The sequence below is a fragment of the Syngnathus acus genome, chromosome 5 (assembly GCF_901709675.1).
Source record: "Syngnathus acus chromosome 5, fSynAcu1.2, whole genome shotgun sequence".
In the NCBI taxonomy this organism is placed as follows: Eukaryota; Metazoa; Chordata; class Actinopteri; order Syngnathiformes; family Syngnathidae; genus Syngnathus; species Syngnathus acus.
This window is the reverse complement of record NC_051091.1, coordinates 5,484,999-5,502,134: the sequence shown is the minus strand read 5'-3', so window position 1 is coordinate 5,502,134 and position 17,136 is coordinate 5,484,999. Positions and strand designations below refer to the sequence as shown.

At 42.9% G+C, this 17,136-nt stretch overlaps 3 protein-coding genes across 6 annotated transcripts; 1 reads left to right on the top strand and 2 right to left on the bottom strand.

Moving 5' to 3' along the window:
* Window positions 1-45: 45 nt before the first annotated feature.
* Window positions 46-5,016, bottom strand: tpra1 (transmembrane protein, adipocyte asscociated 1). Its single transcript, XM_037251602.1, has 11 exons — window positions 4,811-5,016; window positions 3,989-4,166; window positions 3,790-3,922; window positions 3,520-3,606; window positions 2,978-3,050; window positions 2,770-2,849; window positions 2,535-2,645; window positions 2,401-2,461; window positions 1,748-1,850; window positions 1,483-1,563; window positions 46-1,399 (listed from the first exon to the last, which is right to left on the bottom strand). Exons 2-11 carry the CDS (start codon window positions 4,153-4,155, stop codon window positions 1,129-1,131), a joined length of 1,167 nt encoding a protein of 388 aa, XP_037107497.1. The 5' UTR covers window positions 4,156-4,166; window positions 4,811-5,016; the 3' UTR covers window positions 46-1,128.
* A 279-nt stretch (window positions 5,017-5,295) lies between these two features.
* On the bottom strand, window positions 5,296-12,839 carry LOC119123138 (phosphatidate phosphatase LPIN3-like). 4 transcript variants are annotated; one of them, XM_037252004.1, is made up of 21 exons: window positions 12,767-12,819; window positions 12,595-12,642; window positions 10,878-11,078; window positions 10,711-10,806; window positions 10,316-10,581; window positions 10,121-10,222; window positions 9,941-10,046; window positions 9,188-9,854; window positions 9,003-9,096; window positions 8,709-8,890; window positions 8,537-8,630; window positions 8,393-8,462; window positions 8,133-8,225; window positions 8,014-8,072; window positions 7,729-7,879; window positions 7,496-7,644; window positions 7,300-7,386; window positions 7,069-7,221; window positions 6,799-6,913; window positions 6,429-6,532; window positions 5,296-6,345 (listed from the first exon to the last, which is right to left on the bottom strand). In XM_037252004.1, exons 3-21 carry the CDS (start codon window positions 11,067-11,069, stop codon window positions 6,201-6,203), a joined length of 2,925 nt encoding a protein of 974 aa, XP_037107899.1. In that variant the 5' UTR covers window positions 11,070-11,078; window positions 12,595-12,642; window positions 12,767-12,819; the 3' UTR covers window positions 5,296-6,200. The 4 variants fall into 4 exon arrangements, with proteins under 4 accessions (XP_037107899.1, XP_037107900.1, XP_037107898.1 ...); XM_037252005.1 differs by lacking the exon at window positions 12,595-12,642 and having other exon boundaries at window positions 12,767-12,839; XM_037252003.1 differs by having other exon boundaries at window positions 12,595-12,813.
* Window positions 12,840-14,094: 1,255 nt separating this feature from the next.
* On the top strand, window positions 14,095-17,014 carry myl9b (myosin, light chain 9b, regulatory). The gene is made up of 4 exons (XM_037250933.1): window positions 14,095-14,249; window positions 15,707-15,910; window positions 15,992-16,153; window positions 16,292-17,014. The coding sequence occupies exons 2-4, from the start codon at window positions 15,727-15,729 to the stop codon at window positions 16,465-16,467; spliced, it is 522 nt and encodes a 173-aa protein (XP_037106828.1). The 5' UTR covers window positions 14,095-14,249; window positions 15,707-15,726; the 3' UTR covers window positions 16,468-17,014.
* The last annotated feature ends 122 nt before the right edge of the window (window positions 17,015-17,136 follow it).

Below are 17,136 nucleotides of genomic sequence, written 5' to 3'. Positions count from 1 at the left end.
CTAATTAAATGTCCAGTTAAAGAAATACTAGGAAAATTCATTACAGACAATGGAAAACTGTGATCATTTTTATTGTATATAGCATGGAATGATTTGTCAGGAAATAGCGATTTTACAATTGATGGAATCCAATTTAAAGAAGCATTTTAGAGCTATTCTGCACAATAAAGCAGTTACTGTTCACTGCTCTAGTCAAGGAGCGCTGTTCAGCCCAATTTAAATCGAAAACATTGCGTCAGCCAGGTCAAGAATGTTTTTGTGTTACCTCAAAACAATACATTCAAATATAACCTTGCCGCATGTTTTCAGTATGCAGGTTACCACGGTCAATACTATGTAGTTTTAATACAAATATCCGTTGTTCACATTAATTGCAAAGAATTTCCGAGCACTTACACAACCAACAATGACAGGTGGGACAAATATAAGGCAGGTTTTGCCAAAAAGGAGAGAGAAAACAAATTCTCTAAATGAGGCATTTCTGGCTCAGATAAAGAGAATTGTGGATAGCTTCTTGAACTGACTCTAATCAATACTTTCATTTGAAGTTTAGATGGTGTGTTGGGCTGATGTCTAGATGTAATCCGAACCACAGAATGCATATTCAATCTACTTCCCCATCACAAAGCAACACACAACACTTTGACTTGTTAACACGACAGCAATTAGTTCAAACGGTGGAATATACCTGTCAAAAGCACACGACGTTGCCGATTACGTTGACAAATGGCAGTTGAGGAGAGACAATTGATATTTGGTGGGAGATAGTTTGTGCACCATTTCACTGGGAATGTACAAATCATACTCTCTGAAATCATGTTAAGACTGGTGTCATAAAGAAATCTTCCTCAGAGGACAAAGCGATTGCAGAAGAAAAGCAGAATGAGAGAATATCTGCTGAGAAAAAAAGTCAGCTTGAGCGACAGCAGCAGGGCACACTGGCAACAGTGTTAAAAAATATCTGTCAATAAGAGTCAGGGTCCGTAAGATAAATGGATCAAAAACGGTCCCTCCTTACTTCTTCATCCATATCTCTACCGCGTTGGTCTCATAGAAACAGCACATTTACATTTTGCTCTTGACTCTTCACCTCAGTTGCACACGCTCAAGTTGAGCCCCAGAAAGTAATTAGACATTAACAGGTCTCCAACGTTCGGCTTCGATGCTGTTGATGCTGCTGGATCCATAAGGTCCCGAAACAACATCGTCGAGATACGCCCCAACTACTCCCGTACCGCCGGGACCCGAGCCGTCAAACTGGGTGGAAGAATAGTACAGGCCCTGCTCGGTGAGCTCTCTGCGGCCCAGCGCTGAAGCGACGGTCGGCGGAAGGTTGACGTCGCTTTCGTCTGCCTCGTCCACCTGGGTCTTGTAAGAGAACAGGATTTTGGGTTCTGAGCTGCTGGCGAGATAAAACAAGAGAAAATCATTTTTTGGTTAGCCTTCGGCACACTTTTGGTCTGTGTGATTCTTCTTACATACCCAAAGAATCCTTTGAGGAATGTGACGTAGATGAGTGGCGCGAAAGCAGAGAAGTAGAGAAAGGTGGTGACATCCACACAGCTGGATCAAAAAGAAACTAAGAGTTAGGCTTTCACAGGGATGAGAAAGAGCTACACTGAATCCAAATAGCTCTGTATGCCTGTCACTTTAAAAACAGATTCATATCTATTGTTATGCCACCTCTTTAAAAATATTTATGCACGTATTCCAAATCCATGTTGTGCAGGTATGTATTCTTGCTCACCAGAGTCCCTCGATGATTCCCGCACAAAGAAGAGCGCTGCCCAGGCCCTGGATGAAGTTCAACAAGGACAGGATGGCAGCATACACATAGAAACTCTTCTTGGCTGCACCGAGGAAACAAAAATAATACACTGTAAAAATAATCCTCCTTCATTTCTACACACCAAACTCACGAGCCGCCAGAAGCACTCTTGTCAGTCATGACAATAAAACTATTTTTAAAAAAAGGTTTACATGCTGTGTCAGGTGTCAGTGTTAAAGAAAGTGGAACTTGACAATTTTTGTACGTGCATTATGCAGTCTGTCTCAGGTTGACTATTTGTCAGTATCTGTGTTGACAGTCATCTTACCATGATGAACACTCACTGGTGGGAATTTAAACGACTGCATCTATGTTTCAACGAAACAATTTTCATGGTATTGATTTGCTTTTAGAAAAACGAAATATATTTTTCAAGGCTTATACTCGGCAACAAATACAAGGCTGTCAAATTTATTAAATTGAGCTCACAGCTGTACGTGCAGAGCGCATTTTGAAACGCAATCACATTACATTTCCTCTTCTATTGTTTTTGTGTCATCTGAACTTCTGTTTTTGTAAACTGAGCAGGAAGCAAACTGGACAAGAGTTTGCCAGTCACCATTCCAACTTACATGGTAGCGATATCCTCTCCCTCACTGGAGTTTTAGGTAAGACCACAATCAGAGAGTACACCTAGGAAAGACATAAATGATGCTGAAAAGTGAAGGCTGATAGGACCCCCCCATTTTTCTACTGAATAACTAACCAAGAAGAAGAAGCAGGAGCTGGCCAACCAGAAATGTCGCCCTCCATGTCCGTAGATATTGAAGTCCTCGGCGGACAGGTGACTGTCCGGGTAATAGATCTCTAAAATACCCTAGAGGGGATGAATTTGAGAGAGGAAGGTAACAAAAATTACAAATGTTAATGGCACTTGTTTTTAGATGCTCCACTATTACATGTATTACATTATTCTGTCAGTGTTTATCATCTGAAATCACCTGTGTGATGGAAAATGCTAGCGCCAGCACAGTTGTGATAGCCAGCACCCGCTTTATACTAGAATTGCTCTCCAGGTGACCTAGAAATACAAAATGAGTCACAGCAAAAGAAAAGAGAAAGTGCATTTTAGCGTTTTCAATGAAGACCACCCACACCTGCAATATTGCAACATATGAAATGCAAAGTGAAACTATAAAGAAAACCAACCAAAAGCCAGTCCCAGAATGACAACACTGAGTTCAATGGCCAGTAAGAAGAAGCGGGTGATTTCCCATAATACCTTTGAAAGAAAGAAAAAAAAACAGATATCAGGAGAATGTGCTGTGATAAAACTGCTATGTTCTCATCCACAAAGGACACGCACAACTGTACAGTTGACCTCTTGTTCGTAAGCATTACCAAACCATTTATTGTTTGTTCAGGGAACCCATTTGAGTGCGTCCGTAAGAGTACATACCGCAGTTAGATCTCTAGTGTAGATAAATGCTAAATGAACAATGTCGCCATGTCTTTTCTCGTTCATGCAACAACCTTGCAAAGACATGCCGTGATTCAGATCAGGCCTTTTGGCCAATACTGCGGAAAAAGGGGAACATTTCTAGAGGCAGCTGCTTGGAATTGTTACACAATACAACAGCCGTCGATGAAAAACAATGTTGGGTTGTTGAACTCAATCTGATTGTTCTTTTAACAACGATATTAGTTAAAAACACTGGAGCTACACTGCCGATTCCTTTTCCTTTCCTTACTTTGTCGATGATGGTAGCAGAGCTGGATGCACTGACAGTCATTGATACAATGGCCCGGGTGATCCCAACTGCTGCTACGACAAACACCTGAGACATACAAAACAACATATTAGAAAACCAAAAACATGCTGTCAGTAAGTGTAAAAAGAAAAAAAAGCATCATATGTGACCTCTTCACTTAAGATTAATTGTTTTCTTTTGAAATTTGAACAGCTCTGAGGTCAACCAGCATCACAAGTTTCCACTCTAACTCGATGTCTCGAGTCCTACCAGCAGGTAGAAGGTGATGAAGATTGGACTGGACGTGACCCGAATCTTTGCCCTGGCTGACGGCAGCTTCCACATCAGGAAAACAAAGAAGGCCACATTCGGTATGAGGAGAGTGATGTCCCAGAAACGCACTCTAGAAAGGCGATCATAAAGACCATTAGCACCATCATTGTTCATTTGTGTTTTCTTTTGTGATTACCTGGAGTCACCAACATCCTCATACAAAATCTGTAGACATTTGTGAGGCTTGCTGATGTTAGATTCTGAATCAGGTAGCCAGGTAGGGAATGCAGATGTATTGTCCAGTGGCGCTGATGTGCTGCTGCCATTGTATTGAGCAAACCTAACCACAGGAGTGGCTAGCATGGTTTTTCCGCCTGGGGGGAGACACAGACACATTATATAATTATAAACTCAATAGAATGTATAGCAAGTAAGATATGCTATTTCTGGGAGGAATTTTCATTGAAATTAATACATCACAGCTGTCCACACATACCAAGCATTCTTCACCACAGATATTCTGTTTGGTACCAAGCAGGCACCTGCTCTCACAGGTTCTGATTCAAAACATTATGTAACAACCCCTGGTGTCCATGTGAGAGTCGTAAATGCAAACTAAAGGAGAAGTGTCAGTAGTTGGACTCGAGTATTTGTGTACTGTATTAAATGTACTGTCGAAACAACCACATGACGATGTTAATGTAATTGATTAAAAACTACCGATGTTAATGTAATAATTCAAACCTACCTTGGGTAGCATAATCGTCAATCTGTTGGCAGTTTTAACACAATACTTAGACGGAATTTCATGCAGCGTTGTTAGCCGAAACAGCTAGTTAGCCTTTGTCAGCGTTAGTGAATTTTGCTAAGTGGGCTAAATATTTTTAAATAGTAATTTACGGAAGAAACGGGAGGGTTTGCGAATGAGATGTTCTCGAGGAATTTCGTTTGTACCGAAACAAAAGTGAAAAATATACTGGAAAGGCGGCAACACTAATCCCGCAAAACAGTTTTTTACCTTTTCAGAAGACTCCGTTGTATACGTGCTGTAAACGTTGTAGTAAAATCATGTAGCGTTGCCGTATGATTCACATGCTGCCCCAAAAACGACACACAACATTCGATTAGTAAATATATCTGGACATGTTTTTCTGTCGAGTTCCCTGGGCGAGAATATATTCCCGAATGTCAGATGACATTTTGCAGACTCGCGTAGTAAACCTCGCGAGATCGTACAGTGACGTCATTGTACTGTTTGTTTTTGTTCACGAAAACATGTCCAGGAAAAGACTAAAAAGGCACTTTGTCCAATTATTGCATCATCGTTATAAGCCACTTTCAACACTTTAATTGGTCAATGATTTAATAATAATGATAATACACAACTTTGGACTGACAAACAGTAAAGATTTGCAACAATTAATAAAGTAAATAATTGTGGGGGGGGGGGGGGGGGGGGGGGGGTTTACTAACAAAAAAACAATATTAAAATGGCACAACATGTATTAAAACAGATGGATTTATTTCAAATGCATCATATCTGCCATGCATTTAATTTTTAAAACCGCACATTCAACTACCTCCATTGAATTCCATTTTTGTATCATTAAAAGTACGCACAGAAAATAGTGTCATTAAACAACCATAAAAAACATTGCAATTTTCCTCAATTCTTGGGTCAGAGACATTATGTCAGAATAAAAGCATCTCCCTCATTCACAGTGTACAAACGTTTCTGAATGTTGTAGTGCAGTAGTCACTAAAAGGAAGACATGAAATGTGCCATTTGTTTACATGGTGACTCTATGAAATGATTAAATCAATCATTTTCAGCATAACAAAACCACCATGCACTTTGTTTGCAGAGTAGGGAGTAATTGTCATACCTAAATTCTTTAGTACCATGGGTATACTAAAACAATGAAAACAGCAGAGACCCCTCCCCCCAAAAAAATCTCAGAAAAACAATGTTAAATAACTTAATAGTAGCCAAAGCACAACGTATACAACTCCACACCCATGCATGCAGATACGGTATCAAGCGTCCACTCAACAGGAACGTCATGTCACTGCTTGGTGCTTCCAATGGTCCCATCACACACGCAAAAAATTGGCATTAGCATCATTTTTGGCTTATGCTTTGAGCTGATATGTTGGACGCAGTGAAAGTTATGTGGCATAAATAATTGGAATGAATGTCATCGCAACTAATAAAAACAAAGGCAACATATTACTTGAACAATTGCATATTTAGGATTAACATTGGACTGATTGTACGTATCAGTCCGAGTAGTGTAATTAATGCTGACTCAATAACACCACCGGGAAGTCAATCAAAGGCAGTTATTAGGTGTTGTAACACATTGTTGTAAATATTAAGGCAGATGATGGTTATGTTGGTGTGGTATCTACAGTAGTGTGTCGAGGTCCAATTCTGGCAGTGGATCCTTCCAATAGGTGACGCTGCTGAATTCGGGACACGCGAAAGCAGCAGAGCCGCTCTCGTCCACCTCAGGGAAGAAATGCTCCACCAACTCACCGAGGTGGCTGTAACTACACCAAACGATAACAACAATTGGGGAGTGAAGCGCACAGGTGTTACCCCACAATCGCTGTAGAAAAGGCTCAAAACTCACGAGGACTTGTTTCCTTTGGTCATCTCTTGAAGCAGCTCTCCTTTTGGATTGACAGTAAAGATTCTGGTGTTGTGCACCCCCACCTTCCCGTAGGCGTAAGCATCCTGCACGAACCATGGGCAAGTATTCAGTATGACCTGAAACTAATCTATCATGTATGTATTGAATGTTTTATCATCATTTTGGGGCGAAGTTGTAGGATTTAATTGTTACGTCCTTACAAATACATGTCAATGGGCGTCAGATATATGCGAAATGTGTCTATTTGTGGGTGGGGCGAGTACCAATCACATGCAAATAGAATTGTAGAATATATTTGTAGAAATGCATATTCCTATACGACAAAGAGAAAATATGCAGGGGTGCATACGTTGGTCCTGTTGCCAAAGGCAGCGTAGAAAGGCTGTTTCCTGGGATTGAATAAATCCCTGATGTCACTGAGACAGGCGATTTTAAACACCTCCGGCTTCTTCTCAATCACCTCCCTGCAGATGGGACGACGGATCATTTCGTGAGCAACAACTGTTAGAATGACCCATTCTGAAAAATTCTATCCATCCACCTCGCGACCATTTTGCAAAATTCCCTCCATCCATTTTCTATACTGCTTATCCTTTGCAGGAAAAGAAAGAATTTGTACCTGTGCAGTGCAGAAAAGAGGCTGCTTGGGGCCAGCAGTACTGGGCCTTTTGGAAGAACAGTGCCTTTGTCGTTGACCCACTGCAGGTAGTTCTTCGTGATGGCGGCCATGCCTATAGCCCGCGCGGAACAATACAGGAACTTGTAGCCATTTCTGCAATGACAGAAAGAGTCATTCCAACAGGTATGCAAATACTGTTATTAACACCAGCATACTAAACAGTGTACCTACTGGTGAATTTTGTGGTAGAGTTTGGTTATGTCTTTGTGCGTCCAGTCTTTCCCAAACTGAGGCAAGATGTGTCCTAGAGCATCTGACCTGTCAAAAAATAAATAAACCTCAAGCTTCCCAAAGCATTTTCATTCGAGGTTGTTTGAGTCAGAAGACCAATTAGAAGCATAGCACGAGGAGAGACAGCTGTGTATACTTAGTGATTGTGCCATCTATGTCTGATATGATGATGCGATCGTCCCAGTTCCACAAATAGATGGCGGCCTCACAGCGACAGGTGCCCTGGTATTGAGTGGTCACGCTAAATATCACCTTGTTGACTCCTTCGCGCAAATTCAAGTTTGCCTGGTTATGAAGTATCGTGACAAAAGGTAGTTAGGTATAGTCACACATTATTTACACAAAGAGGACATGCAGGTGTCTGCTTACTATTTGTTCAGAAGTCAGACGAAGTGATTTGCAGTACAACTGAGTGAGACACTGAGTGGTGCGAAGCGTGTCTGTTGACATGCTCGAAGTAAGGACGGCTTTTTGACCAGGCCCTGCCACTGCATTTTCATCCGCATCGTCCAGTGTAGCGCTGAGAAGGGGAAAAAAACATTATTAGTAGAACCGCACTGCATCATACGCAAAGAAATACTAATTAAAATACGTTTCTCCTGTGCTTTAACTAAATAGGGCAGCCAAAAATATTTTAATAATAAACATACGTACATTTCTGTGTTCGGACCCTCACCCTGTACTTCCTGGTTGTCTTTCTTCTGAGGCTCTTGCTGAAAGACCAAAAGACAGTTTCAGTAAATGATCAGTCGTTTAAACACAAAAACAGCAACCTGGTTGTTGTCCAAGTCTCTTCTCCTCCAGGAGAACCACCAGCGTCCAGACCTTTTAGGCATTTTGTCCTTAACTAGGCTCTGAACAGCACTCTAAGGAGAAAAAACAATACAAACACATGGATTGGTTTGATCAGAATTTTCACACCGTGGTGTGTGATGTCACAGATAAATGTCTGGCTAGCAGTTAAGGCCATTGTGGGAACCTCAGTGTGAAAGAGGCTTAAATGAGGAATTATTCTTAAAAACAACAAACCAACCTTGGGTAAATTCCTCTGGAAAGCGGTCAGCGACAAAACCATTGGAGCAGCCACTGCCCAGTTATAATAGCTGGCAAACATAGGCATGAATTTGATTACAATCACAAGTCAATCCTAATTAAAAAAAAAAACTTGAAATCTTACTTGGAATTGATACAGATCACTAGACTAGGGTCATCAATGATTCCTGGATTGTTGACAAAGTCCTGGTATGACACAGAGTGCTCCAGAAACTTCTCTGGACAAACAGCAAAAGACACATTTGACACTTTCATAGACAGTGATGCTCAGATGGCAGAAACCCGCAATGATTTACCTTTGGTGATTTGGCTGGTGTCGCCCACATGACCGCAGAGGGACATGCTGACCTCTGTGGCGTCGGGAGCAGAATCTGACAAGTACTCCGTACCGCTGTCCAGCGCGCCCATAGATTGCGGAGACTGACTTGCTGAGCCGGAGCCTTGCTCGACGACAGGAAGGGAGCAATTCTCCGTTTCACTACAGACATTGTGCGAGACACATGATAGAATAAAAACTTGAACAATTACAAAACCAGGAGTGGGCGAATACCTTTTTCACAACACTGTACAAAACGCTTTAGTGCTCTTACCTCTTGGGGAAGTAGAGTGCTGCAACCTCAGGGTCAAGTGAAGTCAGATCATCCAGGTAAATACCCGTCGGTCCAAGATGATGATTACGTCTGCCTACAAAAGTGCACAGGTGAACATGCAAACATTTACACATGCTAAAAAGATCCTGACTTGAAACCTGAATTCAAGATTGGCAAATCTTCACCATAGTTTTGACACTCACCCTTCTTTTTGTCTTGCTGCTCCTGTTTGGTTGAGAACTCGGCGCAGTTTGCTAACTCCTCAGCAGACATGTTGTCTGCGTCTTCATCTTTTGGAGATGCAAAGTGAGACAATCCAAGTCGGCCATCTTCTTCCCCTCCCTCGGCGCAGGGATCGATGCCACTGTCGCCCTCGCTAACGGCTGCGCTACCGCTGCAGCCTCGTTCCGTCTGCCCACTCTCCTGCGTTTCCATGCTTGCGTTGTCTGCTACATTTCTTTCCACCATCGTGTCTTCAGTGGGCTGACTGTTATCATCATTTTGACCTTCAGCTGCATCACTCCTGTCACCAACTTGGTCAGTATTGACTGTGGGGTCTTCAGGAGCAATGACTTCAGAGTCATCCTTCTCAGACTTTGACAGGCCGCTCCAGGTTGAGGCGGTAAAGCTGAGGTGTTCATCCAAGGTCGGGGGCACCGTTTGTGAGGCGTAGGCACTCAGGTCCAGGGAGTGAGTCCTGGGTTGCGGTCTGACCACAGTAACCCGGCCTGCTCTGCTACAGTTACTCACAGGCTCATTGCCCATGTCAAAGGAGTCTTGCCTCTGAATGGTGCGGAAATGAGTCGAGTCAGATTGCTGCAACTCCCCTGATGATCTCTCAGAATGGCGTGGCTGTAAAGGCAAAAAGCAGATAAATTACGATGCTAGTCTCAAATGCGGAGCGCCTGCGCGGCACACGGGTGTGAATCCTGCCTTACCGTGGGAAATCCTCCCCAGTTCCACTGCATCAATACCCCGGGAGACTGATTTTTCACCACAAGCTCCGAGTCACTCTTAGGGGAGGATGGACGGCTGTCAAAAACACTGTTGGGAGGAGAAGGAGAATGTGTAAGTGCCTGTCACAATCAGTCACACGCAGGAAGAGATGACTTTCTCACTTTTCTACAGGCGACTGGTCTCCGTCCGAGTGTCGATGAGCATCTCTGACTCCCGACTCCTCCTCGGGTGGCTCCTCAGACAGCGAATAGTACACTGACTTACTTTAACATCCAAACAAAGCACATAACAATCACATTAACCCCTCCTTAAAAGAAAATAACTCCAATAAACCAAAATTGTATTTGTTCACTGACCTGACTTGCAGCTGTGTGGCATGTGAATCTTTATCTGGGCTCTCTTGTCCGCTATGATCGTTCTCCCACTCCCTGTCTTTTTCTTGCTCATCTGAAGAGGACATCGCCTCTTCTCTCTGGCGACTATCTGAGCGCACGCATTTACGACGACGCCTCTTCTTGCGAGTCCCGGACCCAGAGAGAGAGGATCCGTCATTGGTCTCCTTAGTGTCTTGGGGGTCGTCAAAAGGAATTGGGGATGTGCAGAGATGGGCAGGGACTTCAGACTGCAGGAAATGACGACACTAATTAACAACTAGCCTCTAACTAATGCTCCACTGACTGATTTTGGAGTCAGAAGTTTTGTTTGGCCACTTCAGCCATGTGATGTAACTCCATTTGTTTCTTTATCTTACCTCCAAGTTTTCATGTTGCTCAACAAAGAAAGCTTCCCCATTGTCCCCTAGCTTCATGTGCAGGTCCACTGGTTCTCCATTTATCTCAATGTCCACCTGCAGAACACTCAAAGGCATCATTGAAACTGAAAACAAACAGACTCAAATGGAAGAGAGACTGAACTTACCACTTTCTCCTTGGAGCGAAGCACACCCAGTTTGCCAAAGCGGACATGAAAGGGGGAGCACTGGAAGGAGCCATCGGGCTGTCGCACCACGATGACATCGATCCCACCGGTGAGAGTGGCGGGATTAAGGCCACAGTACAGCTCCTTGACTGTCACATACACGGTCTCTGCCAACTGGCCCACAATATTCATGGTTTGGGACTAGACATCCAAAACAACCAATAAGCAAAAAGATATTTTTAAAAACCAAGAGATAGAAAGAAAGCAGCGAAAATTATTTTAGCTTCATTATCTTTTTTCCACCAATCCTGACAGAGACTATCTGTTTCTTAGATTCCTGCAAGTATATCAGCTTGGTTTTCAACTAGACAGGGCCAGATTTCACTCTGAGTACATTTTCTGCTCAGCTATATTGGGTCATATAATTCAAAACATCAAGTCTTACCCACAGTGAGGAACGCAGACGTTCCTTCTCAAGCAGGCTGCCATTGCTTGACTTTCTCTCTGCCATACCGCAGCACTATTAAAATCTCGCACCCATCTATCACACACCAGGCCCCGGTTGCCAAGGTAACCCACATCTATATCTTTCGTATTACTCATCAGTGCCCAATGGTAACCTTTGGTCCGCTTGAATCATTCCAAATTACGACTTCAGTCCAGTTCATGCCACCCACTCAATTAAACTCCAATTTGCCGTCTGTCACAATGCTGCTCAATCCCATAAGTGACACTGTGCTGTGAGTTCAGAGCAAAATGAAGCCGCTATGAGAGTCCTGGCACATTCAGTTCAACACTCTCGCTTACTCTGATTCACAATTTAACACTGCACACATATACACAGCCACTGTCCAGTTGGTACTTCCTCACTGACGCTGCACATGACAGCTAAACCAGCAATTTCTGAGAGGCTTTGACAGGCTATTCACACCAAGCTGACATGGAAACACAGCACATACTCATCAGTCAGGCGTCTGTTTCTGGAGCTGACTACAGCGCGCCTGCCCCTGCGGGATTAACATGGATGCTGCCGCTTGTGGGAGAAGACCACTTGAATAAATAAGACAATCACTATGTCATTTTGTCATTTGACTGAATGTAAGACCGCACTTGATCACCTTTACTGCCTGAATGAATGACTTACTTACTCATTACTTAAAGCAGGGGTCTCAAACTCCAGTCCTCGGGGGCCGCATTCCTACATGTTTTCCAAGTTTCCCTCGTTAAACAGACCTGATTGAATTATCAGGCTCCTGCAGAACGTGAGGATGAACTGATCATCTGGATCAGGTGTGTTTAAAGAGGGAAACTTGGAAAACATATAGGAATGAGGCCCCCCGAGGACTGGAGTTTGAGACCCCTGACTTAAAGTGATGCTCAACTGAACAATGACCTAGAGACTTGGGTCAATTAGTAGAGACCAGAGATTTGAACAAAACACGATCAAACCGCATTTAGCTATTATGTTGCATGTAAATGGAATAAACTGCCAACGGTACTTAAGTCAACGCTTTTAAATACAAATTAGAAACTTCAGAAGTCAGTCCAACCCAGCGGCGCCTGGAAAGCGGACTTTAAAACGATGATGATGAGAAGTTACCAGGAATGGAAGGGGGGGGACAAGACTATGTTGTGCTGATGCAGTCCCCTTTAAGACATACGAGCGACACGACACGTCTCATAGTAATATTACATAAACTGAGTTGTAATTACTTACCAAATCTTCAAAGCTAGTGAGTCTTCAACTGTCGTTTTAACTGTTACACTAACAAAATAATAAGAATGTTGAAACACCGTTAGCGTGATCGCTGATTTTTTCCTTTAAATGTCAAACGTGAAGATCCATCAACTTTGTTTCACATAGGTGACAAAAGTATAAGAAAATGTACCTTTCGCGACGGTGCTCAACTTGTGAAGGCGCCAGCCATTGTGGATACTTCCGGGTGAATGAGACATGCACGTGACACCAACAGCCAATGAACAACGAGGAATGCATTCAGACACGCCCACGCTTTGATGTGTCAACATAGCGTTTCTTGGCAATAATTACAGTTCCTTAATGATTAATGATTTTATATCAGGACAACAAAAACAACTTACTCATACACATAATTTTCAGCAACACATCCTTGTGTTTTCTATCTGATGCAAGCGTTTGACTTGACCACAATGTGTGTATACTTGATTGTTGTGAGCTTTGCAATGAAGTCATGCGTCTTTGTACTGAACTCTATGACGTTAACACAGGGTGTATTCTGTTTTTTTTACATTCTTGCTACTGATAGAATACTTAATAAATTTAATTCGCCACCTATAGTACAAAATGCTAACGATAGCAATAAACAATAGGAATTTCATAACAGTTATTCAAAGTTAGTCGGTGCACATGCTCTCTCCAAACAGTTCCCTTGTATTTAACTTTTAAGTTGGATACATTTGCATCTGATTTAGAACAGTATGCATTCAAACTTTTTTATATTATTATGTTTATATTACTAATTATTATATGAACAGTATATTTGGCATTTATTATTGATTATTATTTTAATACGCCTCCCCTGGACATCTGTTGAGAATTAGCACTTGTAGTAAAACACTTAAAGCAAATCTGGTTTGCTGTCTAATGTTTATTCTCTTTAAGTACAGTTTGTAACAAACTTGTGTGCAGTACATTTCACACTCAACCATTATCCAAGTACACTTTTTTATTTTCCTTTTTTAAGAAGTGTTAATGTTGAAACTGTGCATAATTTTGCAGTGACGTGAAAATATTTCTCAAGTTAGTACAATATACAGTGAATGGGGGGGGGGGGGGGGGGGGGTCATTTAGTATTACTAGACAACACAGCTTAACCATGAAGGAAAGTGTGCAGTCATGGCTTAAATCAAGAGGTCCCCCTGCTTGTTCATGTCACAGTGGTGGCAAAGCAAAGTGCCTATTAAGGGAACTGCTGTTCTTATAATTCCAACATGATGCTCCCATTGTGTCTCTGCATCTACTCACAATACTGCCCCATACTGCACCTCCTCCTCTTCCTGAATATTTATCTCTCTAAATAAGGCAGCCCTGTCGTAGTTCCTGTCATTTCTGCCTACTCCCCCTTCAAACATCTTCCTTGTGTCCGTGTGGCAGTAGCAAGCTGCGGCATGTGCATTCTTTTCCCTTGTATGGAGAAATGGCCTGGCCCCGAGATGTCTTTCTACGGGCCGGGCCGACCTCGCCATTGGCCGGGACGGGAAGGGGAGGGTCTGATTCTCTAAACAAACTTTTCCGTGGGACTGCCTGCTTCCCTTCCCACTTCAGTGCTGTGTCTGGAGCAGTGGACAAAAGGCCTTTGAGGGACTCCCCACGTAGTTATACCTGAAAACAAGGTGAGAAAGAAAAGCTGTTTTCCGACTGGATTGCACATTAAGTGTTGAGAGTGGTGTGGATTCTGCGGGTGAAGATGTGGAGCTTGCAACACTTGTTTGTATACTGCATGTTGCCGAGTGCACTCGACTGTATTTGGGTTTCCTCCATGACACGGTGGAATTCCTCTGAGCCATTTAGATCTCTTTTGCACCTCATTGACTCTGGACATTTTTGTGTTTTGGAACTCCTGACCTTTGAACTCCATGGTTTGAGCAAGAGTAAGGATGACAGGAAGGCAGTTTAGTCACAACTGAATGAATGTGCGGGTGCGCTTTTGTGTCGGGAAGAGGAGTTCAAGAGCAGTCTATTCTATTCTATTCTATTTATAACAGTCTGTTCATGCAATGATGAAACCAAGCCAAGCTGAACTCCAAGGTCCAAAATAGTTGCGATTTGTTGATTTCAGTACTCATTGATCATACTCTGCCCAGGAAACAGTCATCTATTGTTCCAAACATTTAACACAATTAGAGGGCCTCAAATGAGTGTTTACATAAGTGCGACTTCAACTTTCAACACACACACACAGACATGCTCACGCACATACTTACACACACCGCGTGGTGATGAAAATCAATGTAGATGAGAGAGAGCCTTATCTGATTGTAGAATTTTATGGTTAAATTGGAAATTAGATGCTGGTTTGTCTCCAGTTTATTCCTGAGAGGTCAGGAGCAAGAAACTTTTATATTTTTATAAAATACAAATCACACCAAACATTGTATTGCCGTATTGGTCACTTATCTTCTTGTCTTAACTTTTTCCTTTATAGTAATGATACCTTGCAGTTAATTAAGGTTTATAAAGGCTTATATACATAGTTTGCAACACTGTAAATGCTTACAATCTGCTTGCCAAATTGTGTCCATTTATAAATGATCTAGTATCTTACATTTACAATTGGGTTCCATTTTAACAGGGGTTGTTATCGGTAATGTTCATTATAAGGATAGACAGCCCTTTGGGGGCAGGATGGGGCATTGAGTGTAGTCGTCTTTTCTCCGTGCAACTGGTTGGAATGGCAAAGAGTCGAGAGGCTGATGGACACAAATAGTGTGATGTCACCCCTTGTGTGAGTCATCCATTAAAATGGACCCGCTCCGTCGAAACCTGAACGAGCTCCCTCCGTCTCGGTATCAACAACAATCACGAATCGCATCCCACAACACACACGTCAGAGCCGAATACGAGTGACAGGTCTATTTGTGGATGCACGTTAAGATAGCTACTGTGGAGATGTGTCATTTTCACACCTATCGCTGAAGATAGACTGTGAAGATGGTAAAATGATGATCACCTGTTAGATTATACTCGGTGCAGTGGTTGAACTGGAGATACAGCCGGTGTCCACTTGGACAAGCACCAATTCACCTATCATGATAATTTAGCTAACGGACCCTCATCAATTTGCGCACAGGCCCAACCTCAACCGCCGCCATGTCGAGCAAACGCGCCAAGGGAAAGACGACGAAGAAGCGCCCCCAGAGGGCCACTTCCAACGTATTTGCCATGTTCGACCAGTCTCAGATTCAAGAGTTCAAGGAAGCCTTCAACATGATTGACCAGAACAGGGACGGCTTCATCGACAAGGAGGATCTGCACGACATGCTGGCTTCTCTGGGTACACCGTCAATTTCATTCAACCACCTGGACTGAACATTAACACCGTTCCTTCGATTGATACCATTTTCTTGCCATTTAGGTAAAAACCCATCTGATGACTACCTGGAGGGCATGATGAGCGAAGCGCCGGGACCCATCAACTTCACCATGTTTCTCACCATGTTTGGAGAGAGGCTCAACGGCACCGACCCAGAGGACGTCATCCGCAACGCCTTTGCCTGTTTTGACGAGGAAGGGTCTGGTAAGTTGACGTCATATTTGGGTCTCTCAATTCAAAATGGATGCCAGATATTTGGGAATGGCGTAAGCTAAAGTATTAAATCTTGTTGGGGACACCTAACCTTGATGTTTGGTCCAATGTTGCCTTTTTTCCTCCAAGGTGTGATCCACGAAGACCATCTGAGGGAGCTGCTGACCACCATGGGGGACCGCTTCACAGACGAAGATGTGGACGAGCTCTTCCGCGAAGCGCCCATTGACAAGAAGGGCAACTTCAACTACGCCGAGTTCACCCGCATCCTCAAACACGGCGCCAAAGAAAAGGATGATGAGTAGAAGAGAAATGGGAGGCGGGCACTCACCTGCCTCTGCACACACGCCCCCACCCAGCCGATTATACGTCCTACTTTTATGAAGTAATAGATGCTTGTGATATATTTGCGAAGGTTACCATGAAGAAGCATTGCATCTTAGCAAGTGAGCTTTGAGATGCTATTAACTCCACAATGTGTGCACGCAGATTGGGCAATCAGATGTAAAATACCAGAAATGTTGACCTCTTCCTGCCATTTAGCTAGCACGCTTGCAAAAAGCATTGCAAGTTTCCTCCGTATTTGGTTTATCTATCGTGAAGTTTAAATAGATCGCGAAGTAGTTTGCTTCTATTGTCTTTGACTGAAATGCCCTTGATAGGAAATTCCCCTCCTCTGTCGTATGACAATCGAATGTGGGCTTGATGAGGCGTGATTTCAAGAGTTTGTGGTCAAAACTCAAATTTTACCAACTGGTTGTGTGTATTTGGTCAGGATCTGTCATGTGTGCTGTGAAATCACGGGGTGTAAAATGCTCAGGTGAATAAAGTAGGTTTATCCGTGCCCTTTGACCATAAGAAGCGTTTTTTTTTTTTTCTCCTACAAAATTTGGTTTATTATGGTAAATGGAACATGATGTCTGAGAACCGAGCCATTCAATGAAAATAATTCATTATCATCTTCAAATGTTTTC

Bases quoted from the DNA above. Each gene is read 5' to 3' on its own strand.
- LOC119123138 (XM_037252005.1), bottom strand. From the start codon at position 11,069: ATGAATATTGTGGGCCAGTTGGCAGAGACCGTGTATGTGACAGTCAAG. The intron at 10,582-10,710 runs GTAAGATAAAGA...CATTTCCTGCAG, and splicing joins AGCAACATGAAAACTTGGAG to TCTGAAGTCCCTGCCCATCT. The intron at 6,914-7,068 runs GTACAAATTCTT...TCCCATCTGCAG, and splicing joins CTCTTTTCTGCACTGCACAG to GGAGGTGATTGAGAAGAAGC.
- myl9b (XM_037250933.1), top strand. From the start codon at position 15,727: ATGTCGAGCAAACGCGCCAAGGGAAAGACGACGAAGAAGCGCCCCCAG. The intron at 15,911-15,991 runs GTACACCGTCAA...CTTGCCATTTAG, and splicing joins CGACATGCTGGCTTCTCTGG to GTAAAAACCCATCTGATGAC. The intron at 16,154-16,291 runs GTAAGTTGACGT...TTTTCCTCCAAG, and splicing joins TTTTGACGAGGAAGGGTCTG to GTGTGATCCACGAAGACCAT.
- tpra1 (XM_037251602.1), bottom strand. From the start codon at position 4,155: ATGCTAGCCACTCCTGTGGTTAGGTTTGCTCAATACAATGGCAGCAGC. The intron at 2,646-2,769 runs GTGATTTCAGAT...CATCCCCTCTAG, and splicing joins TAGCATTTTCCATCACACAG to GGTATTTTAGAGATCTATTA. The intron at 2,462-2,534 runs GTTAGTTATTCA...TGTCTTTCCTAG, and splicing joins GCTCCTGCTTCTTCTTCTTG to GTGTACTCTCTGATTGTGGT.